Raw genomic sequence first — 23376 nt, forward strand, 5'->3', positions numbered from 1 at the left:
GGACCCGAAAAGTTAACTGTTTTTTCCTTCACAGATGCTGCCAGACCTGCTAAGCTTTACCAGCAACTTTGCTTTTGTTCCTGATTTACAGCATCTACAGTTCTTTCAATTTTTACTTACGTTAAAATGGTCATTCCTGACTTTGTTCAATTTCAGAGAAACATAACCTTCCCAGAAGATCCATTTCTAGGAAATGTGTAAGCTAGCTTCTTCAGGATCTTAAGGCTGTTCTTGCTCTTGGCCAAGGCTCACCTTCAGACAAAATTGCTTGAGTGTTTCGGGAATCTTACTTCACTGATTTGCTCATCCAAAACTGTCAGGTGACTGTCAGACCCTGCTTCAGTTCTTCTTGGAATTTAAAAAATGAATAAACACTCAAAACCTATAACATCACAACTAGCATCTCTTCTCCAGCATTCTCAAAATCGTACCGTGCATCTTCTTTCTCAGTTCTCAGACCATAGCAACAGTCTTTATTTAGAAAGTGATGCAGGGTATTAATGCACCGATGGTTAGTTGAGCACCATGGCTTTCAACACCCATGAATTTGGTTTAGTTTGGGCAACAGTACAAGTTTGGGAAGCCTTTCTCAGTACAACAACCGATAACCATAAACAGAACATTACACTGCTTAACTGAGTACTGTAAATGGCATAGAACTAGGGCTCTCAGAGCATTGCCAGTCTTCAACATTCCGCTGGAATATTTGCTTCAGGCAGCAAGGTCTTTTGAAGATAGCTGCTGAGTGGCAACTGCAATCCTAATAAACCCCTACAAATAGCTAATAGTACTTGTAGGCACACAAAAAAAAAAACAAATATTTTGACCAACCTTGACTTACAGAGTTGAGCCACAAAAACATAAGATGGTTAAGAGGGTGAGAATTTAGAAAAGGTTGCACAACTAGCAGGGATCACATTTTAACACAATGATCACTCGAAATGGCTGTAATCTGAAAATACCAGATGAACAGTTTAGAAACCTAAATCTAGGAACGGTGACTTGACACAATGAGAACTTAAAAAAAAACTTATAAAACTGTTATTGCATTTTAGATCTTAAGTACACTGTTGAGAACATGCTTCTCATTTTAATTTGAGATTATGTAGATGTAGCAGCAATCCACAGCATCTTTCAGCATGAAAGTGATGACCCATAGTAACCAAGCTGTTAGTATTCCTGAAGAATATGTGAAATACATCAAAATACTTCACCATTCCAAAAAATTGAATTTTACACAAAATAGCCGTTTGGGACTGCAAATAAATATTGGAAAACTGCACAGTTAAAATGTTAAACCAAAGTTCGACGTTGAAAATGCAACATGCAAGGATACTCACTTTTCCCTATCTGTTTTGTATATACGTGCAATCTCTGGCACTAGCGGGTCCTCAGGATTTGGATCACATAACAGTGAACAAATGGACAATAGTACTGCAAAACAAATATCAGCAATTAAAGTTTTTCCATAAACTGTCACTCTTCTGAAACACATATTTACTCTATTTCGGTTTGAATGAGGCAAATGATTCTAAGAAAAACCTCTCAAGATGCATAATATCACTTTCTTTGAATATTCCCAGTCTTCAGTGCAAGTAAAACATCAGTTTGTCAGAAGTTAGCATTTACCATGTACACCATTATTTGGACAAATTATACTTGGAGAAACTAGAAAATTGAAATTTGAATTGACAGTTAATGCCTCAATTCAGTTACTGAATTGTAATACTGCCCAACATCCTCTTGAAGGTTTTTGCTTTCAAAGTAATAGAGATACAATGGATTTCACTAGCAAGCATTCACCATGTGCGATTACTCAAAGCGTCCAGAAGGATAAATTTTACTGTCCATGTACTGGATATGGTTTTCCAAAAGCTTCTTTTGCAATAAAATTGCAACTTGAAATTTTCTGTGCCAAGCACCTTACAGCTATGATAGTTCACAGTCCAAAACAACTTTGTACCAGGCTCCACCAAAACGCTTGTCTGAATGAGTCTTCCACATCTCATACATTTCATGTCCTCATTAGCTTTGCACCTCTTTTGCGCATTTAAGATGCCGTAAGTAGTATTAAAATTTTCAAAAAGTATCAGGTGACCACAGAACTTTGCATAAATCCAATTAAAATTTACAGAAGCACACAATGTAATGTGGTTATTCCTTCAACTTTATACTATGAAGTGACACCTGGATTAATCCTTTGGTTGTAAATTAGAATGTGCTTTCAGCCAAGTTCTCATTTTTAGTTTCGTTTTAGAATCGTGAATACACGAGGGGCTACAAAATGGCAAACAGGATTAAAGGAAAATCTCAAGGCTTTTCATAGGTATAAAATGAGCAAGAGGATAGCTTGGAAAAGGGTAGGTCTACTCAAGGATAAAGGACAGAACATATGCATGTGTCCAGAGAGGGGTATGTTGACATTGTGCAGTCAGGCGTGTTTGACATTCTAAGGAATACCAAAATAAAAAAGGTGTTGGATGTTTTGAAAAACATTAAGGTTCTGATGGGATCTATCCTAGAATACTGATGGAGGGGAAGGAGGAAATTTCTGAGGCCTTGTAAGAAATCTTTGTATCCTCTTTAGTCACAGTTGAGGTCCCAGAAGACTGGAGCCTAGCCAATGCTATTCCTTTGTTTAAATGATTTGGAAGAGAATGTAGGTGATCTGATTAGTAAGTCTGGGGACGACTCAAAAGTTGTGGGAGCTGTGGATAATGAGGAGAATTGCCAGAGGGTACAGCAGGATACATGTAGCCTAGAGGGTCGTGGGGAGAAGTGGCAGATGGAATTTAATCTGGTCAAATACAACAGCAACGCTTAAGAGACATCATGACAGATATACGAAAAAGGCAGGGAATCAAGGGATATGGGCAGTGCAGAGTCAAAAGGTTTTTTGTTTCGAAACACATCATGCGTCAGTGCAGGCTTGTTGGGCTGAAAGGTCTGTTCTTGTGCTGTACTGTTCTTTTTTCAAATTATAGTCCCTACGCCAAGCTACCTCATGTGGGCTGTCAAGATCCTTTTACAGCCTGTGTTGTCTTCACAGCTTATATTCCAACCTAACTTTGCATTATCAGCAAATGTAGATGCATACATGGCGCTGGATCTTTAGCATGGTTATAAAATTTATAAATAAAAATCCACAAACTAATCCTTGCAACATTCCTCTTGTTAATAGCAGTCAACCAGAAAACTACCTGTTTATTTCTTTTTTGTTTTGTTCATTAATCAATCTTTAATTCATGTTAATACATTATTACCTGTACCATAAGCACTACGTAATAACCTCATGTATCAACATTTTTTTTTGAAAATCCAAATACACCAGATCCTCTGGTTTTACCATTATACATTGGTAGAGCACCACTACTTTTAAACCATTACTGCTGGAACATCTTTCAAGTTATCGCTTATTGCAATGTGCAGGTTAAATTATTTGAATAGGAAGTAAGTTGATGTTCAAAAGGAAATGTGGTAGGTGCGCGTTTGAGGAAGCTGAGGGTTGTTTAGGGGCAATTAGATTATTAGTTTTAGTTAACGTTTACTTAGGATGGAGGAAAATTAAAATCTTTGGGTTGAATCAAGGATTAGGTAAGGAATTTAAATACAAAACAAGCGTCATTGTACATTAACCACAAAATGTTAGATTACAAGTAATTAAGAAGGCAAGAGCAATGTTGACCTTTTTTTGTAAAGGAAGCGGAGTCAGAAAGCAGGGAAGTCTTGCTGCAACTGGACACAGCACAAGTGCGACTGCACCTAGGGGAAAGGTTAAACAGTTTGGGCCTGTATTCATTGAAATACTGGAACAAAGGCACAGGAGTAGGCCATTCGACTCATGTTCTAGAGTTTACAGGAGAAATAATCTCACTGATATATACAGATTTGTGGAGGTTTGACAGAGGTGCTGAGAGGATGCTTCACCTCAACAGGGAAACTCTGAGCTAATGAACATAACTTCAAAATCAGGAGTCTCCCAGTTGATATGGAGGTGCAGAAATTCCTCCGAGTGTTTAACATGTTTGGAATCCACCTACCCCAGTGAACAGGCTGGGAGATTACATATATCCAAGTTTGAGTTACTGACAAGGGAGCACAGGATTTTTTTTTCCCTAAACAGATGCAGAGGCACAGGAAGATCAGCCACAGTCTTAATGACTGACAGAAGTTGAGGGGCCGAAGTGTCCATTCCTATTTCTTACATTGTGTTTTCATGACTAGTTGAAAATAAAAATTACTTCCCGCAACCCCCCTGCCCCTGAAAAACGTACAGAATGCACTTGTTTATTCAAGGTCAGAATGTCTCTGTAGCTGGGCTGTTGCAAGTGGAGAGATATTTCTGCAATCTCACTGTTTTTGCAGTATGATAAGCCATTAGTTATCAGTTTAACCTCAAACTCTGGTGTCTCAGTTATCAGGGCGTCATGGCTGTGAAGAAGGGCAAGACAGAGAAGAAATAGGGAAGGACCAATGAAGTTGAATATTGTCAAAGGGAGATGAAAGGAGTAAGGCTGAATGCCCTCAAGTACCTATTGAACATACTAAAACAGAAGCTGAACAGATGGAGCTATTTGCAAGTTCTTGGACCATTTACACACAGGGTCAAGTAAATGTTGAGATGTTTGTATGCTTATCCCTTTATGACAGGGTGCAACTTCTGCAGAATCTTGCCACAGGTTGCAATGCAGATCAGAACTCTAATTTCAGTTAATCAACAAATCAATTAAATAGTCATGACATATTAAACTGACATCTGGAGAAATCGATAGAAAGTAGAATATCCTAATTTTGAGAATCGTTTTAAAAATGTTAAACTTAACTATAATTGCACTAACATAATGAGTTGTTCAGTTGTTTTTGTTTGTTTAGACTTACTTGGCTGTGGTTGCTGAAGCTATCAAAATAGTGGAAGTCAAGGCTGCCAGTCAAATTGGAGGAATGACCTAGTCAGCTGAGATAGAACAAATGTGCCTATAAATTTGCCTAGGTTGGAATAAATTTGCTTATGATTAGGTGCAATGTATTGGAGACCTGCTACAGAATTGTGCAATGGCATACAAAATATAAATAGATTAGGTAAAAGGAAAGATTTATTGTAATAAAAGTAATGAGGCATTGTAAGGCATTCCATGCTCCTTCACAAAAATTTCTAACATTTAATTAACATTTCTAGAAACTGTCTCTGAAGAAATGGTTCTTCAAATTATATACAAAGGAAACCAAATTAATTTGTTCTGATAAACTGGACGTACGTAATGACAAAGTTTCATTCCAACCATTTGCTAAATTTTAGACTTGATTTATAACCATCAGTCATTTTATTTGGCTCCGTTTAACTGAACGTTGCTGAAAAAAATCTCATTATTTCACCAAAACTTAGTTTTCATCCGGCTTGTTGCAATTTAAAAAATTATGGGGAGATATGGTTGATGAAGGTATTTCCAAAATTAAACTGTTAACGAAATTTAGCCTTTGAAAAGCAACATCTGAAGTTTTAGAGATTGAAGCAAAGTCAATCAAAACCTGCAATGCAAACTACCCACCAGAAAAAAAATCCAGTTAGCAAAATAAAATTAGGGCAAAATACTAAACCTAGCATTTTAACTGGTTATATTCACTGAACCCAGTGCTAGGAAGATGTATTTTCACCAATTTTGGTTCAACACAGCCGCGTGATAGGGAGGGTTCCTTCTGCTTTGACAGGGCACACACTGGCACAGGTGAAAGACTACTGCAAGTTTTAGAGGATTTTCCCTCCTCCTGAACAGAAAGGATGGCTAGGCAGACACCAGCACAAGGCTCCACAAACAAGTTTTCATGCAATTAAAGCCAATAAACTCCATCTATCTTATCTCCTAAAAGCCCTGCTTGGATGTTTTTCCAAAGTTATTTGGCTTTTTGGAATCAGCAGCTTCTAGACATTAAACTGTTGACCTCACTCATTGGTGAACCCTGTTTAAACCAGTGTCCAAACAGTTTAATATCTTCTAGTTTCGTTTTTAACATAGTTCAAAAATATGGATATGTAGTCCTAACACTTGACTTTCCCCAATGTGGCTCTTAGAAAATACTGTCAATGCAGAAAAATGACCAAGAATCCACTTCCAGCATTTCAATTTATTTCCTTCATTAACTGCTTATTTTATTTTTAACAATTAGCAGGCAAAGCTCAAAAGTGTACGAGCAATTATTGCGGGACTCTTAGCGCTCTGTTAACCCAAGACTAATTGAAGCCACTTTTCCTGGAAAAGTGCTATGCTATAGATGTTGTTCTTCAAAAAGTAACAAAAGATTAGTTTCACTGTACCTTTAGAAATAGTTAACGCAGGGGACCACTGTGATCTTAGAATATCAAGACAGATGCTGCCATTACTGTTAATATTTGGATGATAAATTCTTGTAGTAAACGCAACCTGCAAGAAAGAAAAAAATCTTTACTCAACCTGCACCAGAGACAATAGTGCATGCGCCAAGTTTAGTCTAATATTAAGTGGATAAAAACAATTAACCAATCAATGCCAAAACCTCATGCAACTGTGAAACTTAAAACAGCTCATTAACTAGTGTTAAACGCACTAACAAGTCTTAGTTGTCTCTTCATAAATACTTAGTTGCAGCAACCTATGAAAAATTGAGCAATTCACAATTGAGCAGCCTTAAAAAAGTTAGTCCTAAAATGGTAGATAACGAGAGGTACTGAACAAGACAGAAAAATCTAGGGCATCCTACAATTAACTCCGACTAAGATTGATTCCTAGTAGAGAAGTCAGAACAGTGACCTTAAATAGTAAACACACAGCAACAGAACAACACACATGGTCGCCAGGTCTCAGCCCACTCAAGACCAATTGTGTACATTTGGAATCAAAATTCTGAAGAAAAGCCACCCAAACTGTATCAAAACAGTAATTTTAACAGCAAGTCAATTTATACCAAACACAGATCTTCTCTAGATCCCTAGCAACTATAAGATCCATATAAAGGACTCCACCCTTTAGTTTTGAATTTGTTTGGAAGTTGAGCAACTGCCTTCTATCGTGTCAAGTATCAACTTGGTTAAGAGACAGCATTCCCTATCTCATATTTGTGATTTCAAGTCCCATTTCAGAGGTTTGAGCACAACACCAAAGTAGTTCCACACTGCCAAAGATTTGGTCTTTTGGATGCAGCATTAAACCTCAAAGCAAAACAAAGTCCAAGCATTATTTGCATAGAGTACATATTCAATAATGACAATTAGCCAATTAACTCATTGTTTACAGGTGAGGAACACAAATTACAGAGGAATTGAATAGGTATTTTGCAGTCTTCACAGTGGAAGACACCAGCAGCATACCAGAACTTCAAGAGTCAGAGGGCAGAGATGAGTATAGTGGCCATCACTGAGGTGGTAGTGCTGGGGAAACTAACAGGTCTGAAGGTGGGTAAAACACCAGATCAGATGGGCTACACCTCAGAGGTCTGAAGGAGATACCTGAAGAGATTGTAGAGGCATTAGCAGTGATCTTTCAGGGATCACTAGAGTCAAGGAGGGTCCCAGCATACTGGGAAATGGCTAACAAAACACCTGTTTAAGAGGAGAGGCAGAAGACAGGAAACTGAAGACAGTTAGCCTGACCTCGGTGTTGGTAAGAATTTGGAGTCTATTATTAAGGATGAGATTGCAGAATTTTTAGAAGTGCATGGCAAAATAAGCCTGAGTCAGCACAGCTGCATCAAGGAAAGGTCATGCCTAACATCTGTTAGAATTCTTTGAGGAGGTAATGACCAAGTTAGACAAAAAGAGAGCCAATAGTCGCGATCTATCTGGATTTCCAGGCCTTTGACAAGGCACTGCAAAGGAGGCTGTTAAATAAGATAACAGTGGAACTGGTGTTAGGGGCAAGCTACTGACAAGGATACAAGATTGGCTGACTGGCAGAAGACTGTATTTGGAATACTGAGGGCAGTTTTGGGCTCTGCAATTGGATAGACTGGGGTGTTCCTTGGAACAGGGGGAACTGAGGAGGGACACAACTGAGATGTATAAAATTGTATGTGGCACAGAAAGGAAAGAACTTGTCCCTTTAGTGACAGGACTAATGTCCAAGAGGCATAAACTTAAGGTAAACAACAGGAGTTTAAGAGGGCTTAAGAGGAATGGTTTTTTTCACCTGGAAGATGGTGAGAACCTGGAACAAACAGGCAGTAGCTCTCATTTCATTTAAACATTATTTAGATGTGTTTATTCCAAGGCATGCAAGGCAATGGGCCAAGAGCTGGAAAATGGGATTAGAATAATAAACTGCTTATTTTTGACTGGCACAGACTTGAATGCGCCTTTTTCTGTGATGTAGGTCTCTATGATCGTATTCTTTATTAACAGCTCTCTACCTGTCCTACCTTCCCCGACCTTTGCATGTATATTTACAGGTCTTCTGTTCATTTATTTCCTTCATCTATGGACCATTGGTGTTGCTGGCTGGGCCCGTTTATGGTTGCCTTCGAGACAGTGGTGGTGAGCTGCCTTCTTGAACTGCTGTGGTCCAGGTGCAGTAGGTAGACCTACAATGCCACTAGGAAGCGAACTCCAAGATTTTCACCCAGTCTGCACTAGACTTGCACCAGTTCTATTATCTAGTGCAAATTTCTTGCCTTTTCCCCATATCACTGAGCACCAATTCTATTCAAACAGTCACCCAATGCACTCTGGAATGCCTCAATTGAACTTGCCTCCAAGACATTTCCAGGCAATACATTCCAGGCCCTAACTACTCACTGAGCTTTTTTTTTTTAAAACTCTCATCACTTTAAATCTATGCCATACTCCTTTATCCTCCTTTTGGTGTATTTACAAAAATATTTGGACTGTCCTTTGATGTTAGCTGCCAATCTTTTTGCATAATCCCTTTTGCTTCTTCACCTCCATCTGAACTTTGTATTCAGCTTGGTTCTCAATGGTGTTTACTACCTAAATTGTCATAAGCACACCTTTTCTTCAAGAACTTAACTTCAATCTCATTTATGATCAGGGAGCTCTGGATTTGTTTGTCCTACCCTTCCCTTTTGGAAACTACCTTGAATATGAGCTATAACCTCTTCAAACATGGCTTTTCTCCCCACCAACCTTTGGTCCCAATTCCATTCTTTCCCCCTTGAAGTCAGCTCTCTGCTGACGATATTTGTGATCGATTAACTAACATCACTGCCCACTGTCATCCTCAACCTTATGATCTACTTATCCCATCACATTTCCAAGAAAAAGGTCTAGCAGTGTCTTCTTCCCTGGACTGGACACTATTACATTCTCTTGAACACAATCCAGGAAGGCTTGTCCCAGTTACGCCTTGCATTAAACTCTCCTACTGCATATAGGGATAATTAAAGTTCCCACAACCAGTATGACAACTTTCTAATTTTGTTGCAGATTTGCACCTTTCAACCCTCTTTAATGGTTGTAAACTGGCGACTACATCAAACAATGTACTTAAGACCCTTCTTAATCTTAGCTCCTGCCGAATTGATTCTGCTTTTAAACACCATTAACCTTTCGCCAGGATTGTAATGCCCCACTCAAACAAAAACACCACCTCCTTGTTGTCTTTCCCCCAAGCAAATATTTTTGTGACCAGGAATATTTAACATGCAGAACACCCGCTCTCTTAAAAGCTGAGTCTCCATTATGGCCACATCATAATCTTACATAGTAATCTGTGCCTGCAATACCCATGTTCAGCATTAATACTCCGCATGTTTACACACATGCGGTATAACTCCGATCAAGAATTCGATACTTTCCGTCTTATTCCCCACCACCTATTAGCACACCATTCTCAACTTCAGCACTGTCTCTCCCAGCATTTTGTGCATCCTGGTAGTACCTTCCAATATGCTCTCCTGGTTCCCCATGCCCTGCGTAGTTAGTTTAAACCCTCCCAGTTCCTCCGATCAGTAAAAATAAAAATGTTAGCCTCATTGTGGGTCACTTGCTGATTTTACAATCCTGTGGAAATGCTCATCTGGACTGACCTGTAAAGCACGGTTGCAATTGGTAATGCCAACAGTAATGTCTAAAATAAATGAACTCAGAAAGGTTCCATAATTAACCTATTGGATAAAGACAACATTCACTCTAGCAACAGGCCACACACATTGGGATCAGCTAACTAGTAAAAATCTTACCAATCAGCTAATAGCTTAAGTGCTGCAATTCTAAATTGAAAAGCTCCTTATGGTAAGACAACTACGGGAAAGACAGCGAGTAGAAACCCATCCAGCTATGATGCCATCCAACATTAAACAGGTTAATACCAGTCATGTTGATAGGGACTGCGTGCCTCATGAAGAAGCATCAGCAATAACAGAAGTGTGGTGAAATCTAATATATTATAAACCTTGAAAACCAATTCTATAACTCGAGTCCCTTCCTAAGGAGTGCAGAAACACAGGACGAGAATTTTGTTCAGGAACTCAGAAGACGTGAACCATGACAGTCAGGAAATGAAGCAATTCACTAACATACAGATTAATTGCAAGAACCACAATTGGTCTATTTTACATCCATCTATTGTGGAAATTTAACATGCAGAAGTGGAATAATGTCCCACCACACACCACACCCACACCCCCACCCCCACACACACACTATCCCCAAAAGCTTGGTTATCCCTCCTCACTACAATGCTTTAATGATTTAAACACGATGTTGTCAGACTAGTTACATTTTAAATACCACCACTTAACATCTATACTTGCCTTGGGTGGTTTGAAAGGGTAGTCTGTAGGAAAGTGAATTGTCAAGAAAAAGACTCCACCCTGATATGGACTGTCATTCTGTTGAGAGAGAAATGAAAATTAATTTTACAATCCTTTAATAATAGACATTTGCATATCAAACTTTGAATAAATACTTACAGGTCCCATGATTGTGGCTTGCCAGTGAAACACTAAGAAAAAAGAAATACTGGCCATTAGTATGAAATGTAAATTACTTTGGATTGTTGCATGCTCCATTAGCCAATACAGAGGGTTGAAGGAAAATAATTAATAGATTTGTAGTCATATCCAATATAACATTCAGTTTAAAAATCAGATAATAAAATGCACACCACACATTAATGAAATGTGCCATTACTTGGGATATCATTCTAAATTAAGTTGAGCCATTGTACATTTTTGAAGTGATGGTCAGACATGTACCCAAAAGAAAGATCATTTCTAGTCACCCAACTAGAAAGATATTAGCAAATATTTTTCATAGCTATATCCATTATATGTTGCAATCAAGATTGTGAATCCATTCGGAAGTTGAACAGTTAACTGCTTAAGAACAAAACCTTAAACATTTTAAAGCCTAACCATCCAAACTCACATTAGTAAGCAAGCCATGATTTTCTACACTCCCAGAAGTGGATCAAACTGTCCAGTCAGAATTAAGTATAATCAGCACAGATATATAAAGCATAGGTCATGCCAGAACAAAACCTACAAAATAATAACCCTAAAATCTATTTCACATACTCCAACTAATCTTTTAAAGATAACACAAGATGGGCCACAACGAGAGTGTTGGCCAAATCTGGTTACCACACTTCAGAAAAGACAAATACGTTGAGAGGATACAGAGATTGACTGGAAACGACAAGGAATGTTTTGTAGTTGAAGTCGGGTTGGAGCAACTGGAATTAATCTCATTCAGTGCAAGATGCAAAACGTAAGATTTTATAAAGGTCCACACAATTATGACAGGTTTAGATAAAGGTAGGTGAAGTCAATGTTAGAAAGATGAGGGGACACAGCAAGAGCCACAGTGAGAATGTGAGGAAAAATTATTTTACTTTACTCCGATTCCTAATGATCTAGAAACATCTGCCAAGGAGAATGATGGAAGTTGAAATTGTCAAAAGAAATTGAAAAGTGACAGGCAAATCGACGCGACATGTCTACATCTGTGCAAATTTTTCTCCATCTGCGGCTTGACCATGAATAGAAATGATACTGAATATAGGTGTCATTTCCTCATTCTACGAATTCCACAAAGAGGGGGCCATCAATCAAAGCAGGAAAAAAAAATAAACCTGACACCATCGCCAAGATCTTTGTCATAAATGCATTACGCAGTCCCCACGTTTCTATGTATGAGACATTGCTTACTGGAGACTTCGTTTTAAATTAAAGGCCAAGTATTCCTTGCCTCAATGCCAAAATAGCACGAAGAAACCTTACTTAAAATTGTTGAAAAATCATTAGAGACAAAATATATTTACAGAATGAAGAAAACCAAATCAAGTCCTCAGCCCATTTTTGAGGCATGCAAACCATTCAGCACTGAACACCAGAATGCTACTTTTTGTGAACCAATATTTCTACCTATTCATGTAAACTGTTAAAGGAGACAGGAAATGAAAGCTTCTATAGCTTAAACCTACAAGGTTCCCTCTGTGCAGACAAATGAAATGTGATCTTTCCTCATGATTACCTGCTGCCCATGTGCTAGCTTTCTGTTTTGTGCACAAGTACACCCAAGTCCCTTTGTGCTGCAACTTGCTGCAATTTTTCTCCATTTAGATAACATTCCATTTCCTTGTTCTCACTTCCAAAATGGGTTTCATATTTTCCCACATTATAATAAATTTGCCAACTTTTTGCCTACTTAGTTGACCTATCAATGTGTCTGTGTAAACTGCATCATTCTCTCAATCTGCCTTTCCACTTAGTTTTTGTGTCATCAGCAAATTTGGCTCCAATAGATTTACTGCATCCTCCAAGTCATATATATAAAATGTAAACAGCTGAGGTCCTAATATTGATCCCTGTGGGTCGCAGGTCACCAACTGCAAAAGAACCCCTTAAACCCACTTGCTGTTTCCTGCCCATTAGCTGACTTTCTATCTATGCCAGTACACTACTTCCAACAGGGGCTCTTAAGAGTCGAAGATGTACAGCATGGAAACAGACTCTTTGATCCAACTCGGCCATGCCGACCAGATATCTTAGATTAATCTAGTCCCATTTGCCAGCATTTGGCCCATATCTCTCTCAACACTTCTGATTCATGTACCCATCCAGCAGCCGTTTAAATGCTGTAATTGTACCCACGTTCACTACTTCCTTTGGCAGCTCATTCCATACACGCACCTCTGCATAAAAAAGTTGCCCCTCAGGTCCCTTTTAAGTCTTTCTCCTCTCATCTTAAACCTATGCCCTCTAGTTTTGGTCTCCCCTACCTTGGGAAAACGACCTTGGCTATTCATCCTATCCAAGCCCCTCGATTTTATAAACCTCTAAGATCCTCAGCCTCCGATGCTCCAGGGAAAATAGCCCCTGCCTATTCACCCTCCCACTATAGCTCAAATCATCCAACCCTGGCAACAACCTTGTTCATCTTTCCTGAACCCTTTCAAATCTTAACAACATCTTTCCTATATCAGGGAGACCAGAATTAAATGCAGTATTCCAAAACTGGCCTAACCAATGTCCTGTACAACTGCAACATGACCCCCAACTCCTATATTCAATCACTGACCAATAAAGGCAAGTGGATCAAATGCCTTCTTCACTATTCTGTCTACCTGCAACTCCACTTTCAAGGAACTATGAACTTGCACACCAAGGTCTCTTTGTTCGGCAACACTCTCAGGACCTTACCATTAAGTGTATAAGTCCTGCCCTGATTTGCCTTTCCAAAATGCAACACCTCACATTTATCTAAATTAAACTCCAGCTGCCACTTCTTGGCCCATCTGATCAAGGTCCCACTGTACTCAGAGATAACCCTCTTCGCTGTCCTCTACACCACCAGTTTTTGTGTCATCTGCAAACTTACTAACCATACCTCCTGTACTCACATCCAAATCATTTATATAAATGACAAAAAAGCAGCGGACTCAGCACCAATCCTCGCAGCACACCGCTGATGACAGGCCTCCAGTTCAAAAAGCAACCCTCCACCACCACTCTGTTTCCTCCCTGCAAACCAACTTTTGTATACAAATGGCTAGCTCTCCCTGTATTCCAATGTGATCTAACCTTGGTAAACAGCCTGCCACGCAGAACCTTGTTAAAACACTTTGCTGAAGTCCACAAAGACAATGTCCACAGTTCTGCCTTCAATCTTCTATCACTTTTTCAAAAAAACTCAATCAAGTTAGTGAGACAATTTCCTATGCAAAGCCATGTTGACGATCCTTAATTAATCCTTGCCTTTTGAAATACATGTAAACCCTGTCCCTCAAAATCCCCTCCACCAATGTGAGGCTCACCGTTCTATAGTTCTCTGGCTTTTCCTTACCACCTTTCTTAAATAATGGCAGCACATTAGCCAACTTCCAGTCTCCAGCACCTACCTGTGGCTATCATTGATGCAAATATCTCAACAAGGGACCCAGCAATCACTTCCCTAGCTTCCCACAAAATTCTGTGAAACACCCAATCTGGCCCTGGGGATACAGCCACCTTTGTGCGTTTTAAGACGTCCACCATCTCCATGTCTGTAATTTGGATACCTTAAGATATCACTATTTATTTCTCCAAGTTCTCTAGCTTCCATATCTTTCTCCACAGTAAAAACTGATGCAAAATACTGTTTTAGTATCTCACCCATCTCCTGCAGCTCCATACAAACAGCCTTGTTGGTCTTTAAGGGGCCCTAGTCTCTCCCTGGTTATTCCTTTGTCCTTAATGTATTTGTGGAATCTCTTTGGATTCTGCTTAATATTATCTGCCATTGCACTCTCACGTCCCCTCCCAATTTCCCTTGAGTATGCTCCTACTGCCCTTGTACTCCTCTAGGGATTCATTTGATCCCAACTGTCTATACCTGACAAATGCTCCTTCTTCCTAATGACAAATCTGTTTGTGAGCTAGTCAAACACATTCTGGAAGTCCAAATACAACACATCTACAGGGTCCCCTCTATCCACTCTGGGTGAGCCTTCCTTGAAGAAAGTCAATAAATTAGTCAGATTTCTCTTTCTTGACAGTATGCTGACTCTGCTTGATTAAATTATGATTTCCAAACATCCTACTACTACTTCCCTAATATTTGATTCCAATACTTTTCCAACTGATGTTTGGCTAATTGGCCTATAGTTAACATGCTTTATGCATCATTCCCTTTTGAATAGGGGCGTCTCATTGGTAGTTTTCCAATCCTCTGGTATGTCTCCAGAAGCTAAGCATTTTTGGAAAATTATTGCTTGCAATGCAAGAATATCCTTCCTGAAACATGAAACCAAAACTGCACAGTATTCCAGGTGTGATCATCCCTGATACAACTGTAGCAAGATTCATTCTTGTACTTCATTCTTCTTGCAATAAAGAGGAGCATGCCATGCACTGCAATTGCCTGCTGTACCTGCAATCTAATTTTCGTGTTCCATCTATAAATACTTGTAAATATTCAAAGAAAACTGTGTATCATGCCTTTAAAAAAAAATTTCTACTCTTATAGCCAAAGTGAATAGCTTTACATCACCACATTATACTAACTCTGCAATGTTGTCCACTCCCCTCCACATTGAAACTGCTGTAACCTTGTGCCCTCCTCATGGCTTACATTCCAGTATATTGTTCTGACTCTTTGTACAAGTCATTAACACAGATTGCAACTATCAAGACTCCAACAGCATCCTTGTAGCACTCCATTAGTCACAGCCTGCCAACCTGAATATGCCCCATTTGTCCCCTTAACAAGTCTAGTTCAATAAACAATCTTCATCCGTGCTAATATATCATGTGTATTAACTCTGTGTAGCACCTTAGAAAATGCCTTTTGAAAATCCAAGTATCTACTGGTTCCTAGCCTACTAGTTATATCCTCAAAAAACTAAGATTTGTTAAACATTATTTTCCCTTTATAAAACCATAACAACTTATTCTAACTATACTACGTTTTTTTCAAGTGCGATAAGACTTATGTGCAAGTTACCTTAAGAGCAAATGCTAAATTCATGTATAAATGAAAGGAAGTGCAAATAGTTCTACTTTAAACAACACATATTTAATATTTAACACATTCCAAGCACTTGACTTTTTCTAAGATCGCAATGTAAATCCTATGTAATTCTACAGGTTTCACAAGGAATCCCACCCTCATGCATAACATGATCTACTGGTGAAAAAAGTGAAAATGATCCCTTGAACAAGGAACATCAGAATCATCTTTTTTCCTTTAATGAACTAAGCAAAGTTGCTGAAATTGCTAACACTTATGTTGCCCATTACAGATCTTTGACAAAAAGATGAGTTGGAAGTCAATCATTGTAGAATGGCTGGATCAGATTTCTGTCCATCATTACTACACGGAAGGACAGTAGAACTATCCAAGCTAATCAAAATTTGAACTTCATGTGCCAGCATATGCAGTTAATTATAAACAGTTTGGCTTTGCTTATAATTATGCCCTTACCTTTGAAATTTTCTTCCTAAAGATCTGCTTTTAGATATACGTCAAAAGTTATTGCTCAAACCTTTGGTCACCAGTCCTGTTATTTTGATCTCCTAATGTGTGGCTCAGAATTAAAATTTTCATGCTAAGTAGTAATCATCTTGCAGCTTGTCAAAAGTGCAAAAATTCACGTGAAGACGTTCAGTCCTCCTACAAATTCTTCCAATTACATTTCGGGAAGGGTGAAGTGGCAATCACTAGAGAAAAGCCCCAGTGCAGCCTGGGCTGTAGTGTTGCTGAAGTAGGAAGCAAAGATTTAAACCAAAGTGATCAAACACTGAACACTACACAGTACTAAAAACAAATAGTGTCCCACACGTGCTAATACTACTACTTCATTTTAGTGTCAGATAGTTCAGAGCACTGAAGTGAGAGAATTAGCATGCAAGTGTACAGGTTCCTAAAGGTAGTAGTACAGGTAGGTAAGGTTGTAAAGAAGGCATATGAATGCTCTCCTTCACTGGCAGAGGTACAGAATACAAAAGCAGGGACATAATGATGAAACTGTATAAGACACTGGTGAGGACAACTGCAGTATTGCATGTAATTCTGGTCACCACATTACAGGAAATACGTAATTGCTCTGGAGAGAATGCAGAGAAGATTTGCTAGAATGTTGCCAGGACTGGAGAAGTATAGCACGAGGAGAGATTGAGGTTGTTTTCCCTGGAACAGACAAAGCTGAGGGATGATATGACATGACTGAGGTATAGAAAATAGTGAGTGGTAGAGATAGATAGGAGAAATCTGCTTCCCTTGGCAGACAGTTCAAAAACCAGGGGTCATAGTTTCAAGCTAAGTGGTAGAAGGATTAAAGGGGAGTGGGGAAAAACCTTTTTTTTTTTTAAAAAAACGCAGAAGGTGGTGGGTGCCTGGAATTCACTGCCTGAATTGGTGGAGGAGGCAGAGACCTTGAAGTCCTCAAAGTACTACTTGGATCTGCACTTTAAGTGGTGAAAGCTGCAAGGCTATGGGCAGCATCCAGGAAGATGGGATTAGAAACAGCACCTGGGTGTTTTTGGGTCAGCATGGACACGATGAGCTGAATGGTCCTCTTCTGTGCTGTGTCTTTTTGATGGCTCATTCTCTAAAGAAAACAATTTAAATATGGAAATGCCTAATCTACCCTTGTACCAATAGTTATGTTTCCATACATTCAACTAATTCACTCGGCATGTAGCTCTTTGGGGCTACACAATGCTAATACTTTCCTCTAGTCGTTCCGGGTGAGAACATAAATTTCAACTTGGCTCTTACAGTATTTAACTTCCAAAGGGGCTTCTACTTTATGATGCTGTCTACATTAGTTTGACAAGCCTGTTTGTTAAAATACTTCAATAACACATAATTACATTTTTCAATGAAGGAACCAATTTGTTAAGTTGCAACAGTAAAATGTGAACATCCCATTTAAATTCTTTTTGTATGAATAAAGAGTTATTTCCTGATACTAGATTATTTACCTACTATTTGTACTGAGATATCCAAAAGCACTGCATACAGCAGTATTCAATACACTATTTGGACTGATTAAATTTGGTATAAATTTTCCAAGTTCACCCAAACATGAAAAGGAGGGCAATACATCCAGAAATGGAATCAGCCAATGCCATGGGGACAAAATCCAGCCCACATTGCCCAAGCACATGGTATTGGTTTTATAAAAAGAATTTGACACTGACTGATGCCAAGGCCAAAGTGAAATCTGTTCAATCCAAGGCTTTCACAGCAAAGTGACCATGTCGGCTAAATAGCCAAGACAGTTAAAAAGATTCTAAACCTTCGGCTGATCTTTAACAGAAAGCACTACCTTTTATTGGCTGCATTCAAACTGCATAGCAGCTGACAGTGACAGGACAAGCATTGACAATGAGGTCATTTATAAATGGTGAGTGATGGGGCTCTTGTAGCATAGTGGTAAGTCCCTACCCCCGATCCAGGAGTCCTAAGTTCAAGAGCCACCTACCCATGAGGTGTGTAACAACATCTTTGAACAGGCTGATTAGAAAATATTTAAAGTCAGTGAAGAACATTTGATGCAATCACACCAAAGCGCTTAAGTATCTTTGATGTTTTCTTTCATAGTTCATAAAAACTCTGTTTTAAAAGGAACTTAAAAAAACACCCGTGTTATATTAAGAAACACTTCTGATTTTACCATTTCATTTAAAACACTCACTGTCATCTCCAACTGGACCTGCAGAACACTGTGCTGGAGGATCGCGAGCCAAGTCATTGAGTTCCTAAATTTAAGAAATGAAAACCAAGTTACAGTTGTGAATCAAAGTGGTCATTTGGAATGACAAATTTGCCCATCACACCATCTCCAATGATATACACACTGCAAACTGGTAACTATTAAGCAATACATGTGCACATAATACATGATTTTAAAATAATCAACAACTTCTTGGTCATTATTTTTGAAACCTACTTTGAATTTCGTTTAAAAATTGAATTCCTTCACAGTTGTGGCTGTTTGTTTTCAGAATGGAGGAAAATGTACAGGGGAGTCACCCAAGATCTGGCAGTGTGAACTCTGCTCTTGTTGATAATATATTAATGATACTAGCTTGGCTGTGGGACACACCAAATTGGTAAATGACACCAATGTCATAAACAATGAATCACAGAATCCCTACAGTATAGAAGCAGGCCATTTGGCCCATCATGTGCACACCAAACCTTCAAAGAGCATCCCACCCGGACCCACCCCTCTACACCATCCTTGTAAACCTGCATTTCCCATGGCTAATCCACCAAGCCTGCACATCCCTGGACACTATGAGCAATTTAGCACGGCCAATACACCTAACCTGTACATCTTTGGGCCATGGGAGGAAACCAGAGCATCCAGAGGAACCCTACACAGACAGGGGGAGAACGTGCAAACTCCCCACGACAGTAAACCAAGGGTGGAATCGAACCTGGGTCCCTGATACTGTGAGGCAGCAGTGCTAACCACTGAGCCACCGTGCCGCCCCAAAAGCAGCACACGAACAGGGACCTGAACCCTAGACACTCAGATTAAAAGTCCAATGCTCTACTGACTGAGCATTTAATTTTACATTTAATGCAGAGAACCGTGAAGTGATCTTTTGGGAGGCAATACAAATTAAATGTTACAATTTTAAAGAAGCACATCTACACAAAATTTTGATGGTGACAGGGCAAACTGATATGACAAAAAATGGGATTACTGACATCGAAACAGGCAAGGCATACAAAAACAGTGAAGTTGTGCTTAAGAGACAACAGTGTGCAGCTGGAGGAACACGGCAGGCCAAGCAGCGTCAGAGGAACAGGAAAGCTGACGTTTCGGGTCGGGACCCTTCAGCAGGAAAACGTCAGCTTTCCTGCTCCTCCGATGCTGCCTGGCCTGCTGTGTTCCTCCAGCTCCACACTGTTACCTCTGACTCCAGCATCGGCAGTTCTTACTATCTCGAAGTTGTGCTTAACCATTACAAAATCACTGGTTAAGTCTCAATTAGTATTGTGTATTGAACTGTGGATGCCACACTTTCAGAAGGGTTTCAGAAATAGTGCAGAAGAGATTTGAGAAATGTACCAGTGACAAGGGACTTCAGTTACTTGGAGAGACTTGGGGTTGGTCTCACAGCAGAGAACGTTAGAGATTTAAGAGATTCTCAGTTGTAAAGAAGTTTGGAGTTGATAGCAAGAATCTGCTCTTCCTGATGAGTTGGAAACTAGAGGGCATACATTTATGATAACTGGCAAACAACTGTAAAGAATTTTTTGCTAGTCTGTATCAAGTTATGATTTGGACTCTGCTGCTTGAAAAGATAATGTAAGTGTATTGTATAATGATTTGCAAAAGGGAGTTGTATATATCCTTAAAGGGGAAGAATTAGAGCTGAAGAACTGGTGAATGATCTTCACTGGACAACTCAAAAGGTTGACACAAGCAGGATGTGCTGGATGGATCCTTTTGGTGCTGCTACAATGAGATCTGAATTACACGTCCAGTAACATGTTCATGTCTGATGACTCCTGGATCAAGTGTTATGACTATGCACAAATATCCCAAACAAGGTACTACAGTACTCTTTACTCTCCAGGCTGGCCATTGTCCATTCACCATACACTTAAATTGCTCCAAGCCTCCAACCAGCTTCCAAACTCTCAAGATCTCAGTCAGCCATGTTCTCATTAACTTTCACTACCTTCCATTGTGGCAATGCCTTATTTTAAAAATTCTCACGACATTCAATCCTCTCCACAATCTTCCTCACTATCTCTCTCATCCAAAAACTTTAAACCTCTTCATAATTCTAGCCCACTACTCATTTAAGTTGCATCTTTGAATTTAGTTGGTCAAGCTTTTGGTCACCCGTTTACATCTTCATGGCACTACATCTTCACAGTCAAGATTGATTCAAGAATAGATAAGATAAGATGGGCCTACATTTTCTGGAGTTTAGAAAATGAGTAGTAATTTCACTGGAAAGTATAGGATTCGCAGAGACAAAAACAGGAATTGTTAGAATAACTTAGCAACACTGGTAGCATCTAGGGAGAGAGAGCAGAGTTAATGTTTTGAATTCAGTGACCTTAATGAAGAGGAGCTCTGAAAATGGATCATTGAACTTGAAACATTAATTCCGCTTTCCCTCCACAGATGCTAGCAGATCCACTGAGTGTCTGCAGCAATTTCTGCTTTTGCTGCAAATCTTAAGTATCAGCAGTTCTTCAAAGATTGTAGAAATCCTGACTATCTCGATGTTCAGAGGTCCTCCCTGACTTGAGCGTCTAACTAGAGATCATTGCCTCAGGATAAAGGGTCAATCATTTAAAACACAGAGATAAGAATTTCTTCCCAAAGGGGATTAAGAACTTTTAAAACAATCCACAGATGAGGATATTCATGGCTGAGACCACCACATACCAGGCATTAAAGTAATGACAAGGTTTTTGGGGCAAGTGGGGGAGTAGTTAAGGTAGAAGCTCATTTATTCTAACTGACTGAAGAAAGCAAGCTTGAGGAGGCAAATGGCTCTTATTTTTGTTATGTTGCACAACCATAACACTTGTTTTTCCATCTTCTTCAGCCTAGCTCAAAAGTGAACCACAAAACACTTTCTTCTTCGATTGATTCCTAAGTTATAACACTTCCAAAAAAAGTCAGCTAGCCTCATTTTTATCTCATGATTATCCTTTATCGTTCCTGTAAAACAAATCGTGATTTCTTTGTCTCAAAATAGTAGGAAGAGCTAACTATTTGATGATTCAGGTTAAATTCTGTACGCACAGACAAAATTGCTTTTACGAGAAACCGATTTGTACTTGTATGAAAGCAAGTGAAAATAAATCAAAAACCAAAAGAACTGTAAATTAGAAACAAAAACAGAATTTGCTGGAAAAGCTCAGCAGGTCTGACATGCATCTGTGGAGAGAAATCAGATTAACGTTTCAGGTCCAGTGACCCTTCCTCAGAATGTACGTTGAGAATAAATCATGTATTACAAACTGGAACTGTTTTCAACCAAAAGATTTGTGAATATTCTACAAAAAATCATTTTTCAATGCACTGTTAACCCAAAAATCAAATTTCAATGTTCCAAACAATTTACCCTTGGAAGTAGAGCTTTTGTTACATTAGAAAAACTAGTCATGTGCTGATGTAACAAAAGCTCTACTTCCAACACTGAAGGAAGGAGTTTGCTGAATTATTGACACCAGTGTAACCGCTGTGCAACTGGCAACAATAACTATCCATTGATCCACATGAATACTTGAGTTGGATATTTCTATTTATTCCAATTAGGCAAAATATGATCAATCTGTATTTCACTTTCGGCCAATATATTTAAGATATGCTCTAAACATTGAGATTTAGAATTCATAAACAAAACATCATTGATAAAAGATCTTACATGCATCACAAATAAATTGGTTACATAGAAACACAAAAAAGCAAACAGGACTTTGCTTCAAATTTTTATACAGTTGTTTTGACTAACAGATTAAGATGAGTATTTCATTGCAAACCAACAGCAAGTAAAGCTAATTAATTGTTGTGGTGGGGACAAGGGGGCAAGGGTAGGGGACAAGGGATGGGGACAGGGTGGGGTAGGAGAATGGGTCAAGGAGGGTGGGGTTTGGGGGGAAATGTGAAGGTGGGGGTGTGTGGAGGAGAGGGTAGGGTGGGGGGTGTGTGGAGGAGAGGGTAGGGTGGGGGGGGGGTGTGTGGAGGGTAGGGTGGGTTGGGGGTTCAAGGGGTGGTTAGTGGACAGTCCAGTCTCGGTCCCACCCTGACTCAGGCCTCTATCTAATGAGAATAGGTAAATGTGAGGGGGGGAGGAGGAGGAGGGGCTACGCGGCTGGGCTCCTCGCCGACCTCCCCCCTCTCTCTCTCTCTCTCTCGTGTTTCCAGACTAGGGCGGAAGAACAAGCTAAACCCGGGAGAGGCCCAGCATCGCTCTGTTACCTTGTTAATCCGCTTCAACGCCATCCCGCGGGCGGGCAGGCGGTCCGGCCTCAGCCGCTGGGATGGGAACGGTGGTAAGGCGGGAAGCTGTGAGCAGATGGCAGATTGTTGCTGCTGTCCGGCTCTATCCCGGCGGCTGGGCCCCCGGCTCGGGATCCCACGTCTTGCGGTCCGCTACGTCTAGCGGACACTCGCCACAAGATGGCGGCCACCGGAACTACATTCCCCTCCCCCACCCACGGAGTCACATCACTCCGCTCCCGCCCTCATCACCGCCCGAGAAAGAGTCCGCAAAGCCGCGCGCTGAGGCTGGGCGGAAGGCTACAGCAGCCGAGGCCGACAGTGCATGGGACATCTCGCGAGACCAATGGCGCCCGCTCCTCCTGTCAATTGCAACCAAGCGCGGTCCCGAGCCGCGTTCACGCGCCTTTTTCTTCCTGCAGATCTGCAACATCAAGCCTTCACAGAGTCTGCGCGGGTCATGGCACTGTCCAAATGT

General features: G+C 39.9%; 1 protein-coding gene across 3 annotated transcripts in view; it reads right to left on the minus strand.

Annotated features, from left to right (window-relative positions):
* LOC109937308 (ubiquitin-conjugating enzyme E2 D2-like) overlaps positions 1-23154 on the minus strand; it is a 32082-nt gene extending 8928 nt beyond the window's left edge. Inside the window, exons 1-6 of one of the 3 annotated variants that reach the window (XM_048596394.1) lie at positions 22878-23154; positions 18609-18672; positions 10897-10928; positions 10738-10815; positions 6311-6416; positions 1341-1434 (exon numbers count right to left, since the gene is read on the minus strand). In XM_048596394.1, coding sequence (XP_048452351.1) covers positions 1341-1434; positions 6311-6416; positions 10738-10815; positions 10897-10928; positions 18609-18672; positions 22878-22901 — 398 coding nt within the window. In that variant the 5' untranslated portion in view covers positions 22902-23154. Of the gene's footprint in view, positions 1-1340; positions 1435-6310; positions 6417-10737; positions 10816-10896; positions 10946-18608; positions 18673-22877 lie in introns of those variants that run through there. The other 2 variants (XM_048596408.1, XM_048596402.1) reach the window with 2 other exon arrangements.
* Positions 23155-23376: the final 222 nt, after the last annotated feature.

Source organism: Rhincodon typus, chromosome 1 (assembly GCF_021869965.1).
Source record: "Rhincodon typus isolate 14 chromosome 1, sRhiTyp1.1, whole genome shotgun sequence".
Taxonomy (NCBI): Eukaryota; Metazoa; Chordata; class Chondrichthyes; order Orectolobiformes; family Rhincodontidae; genus Rhincodon; species Rhincodon typus.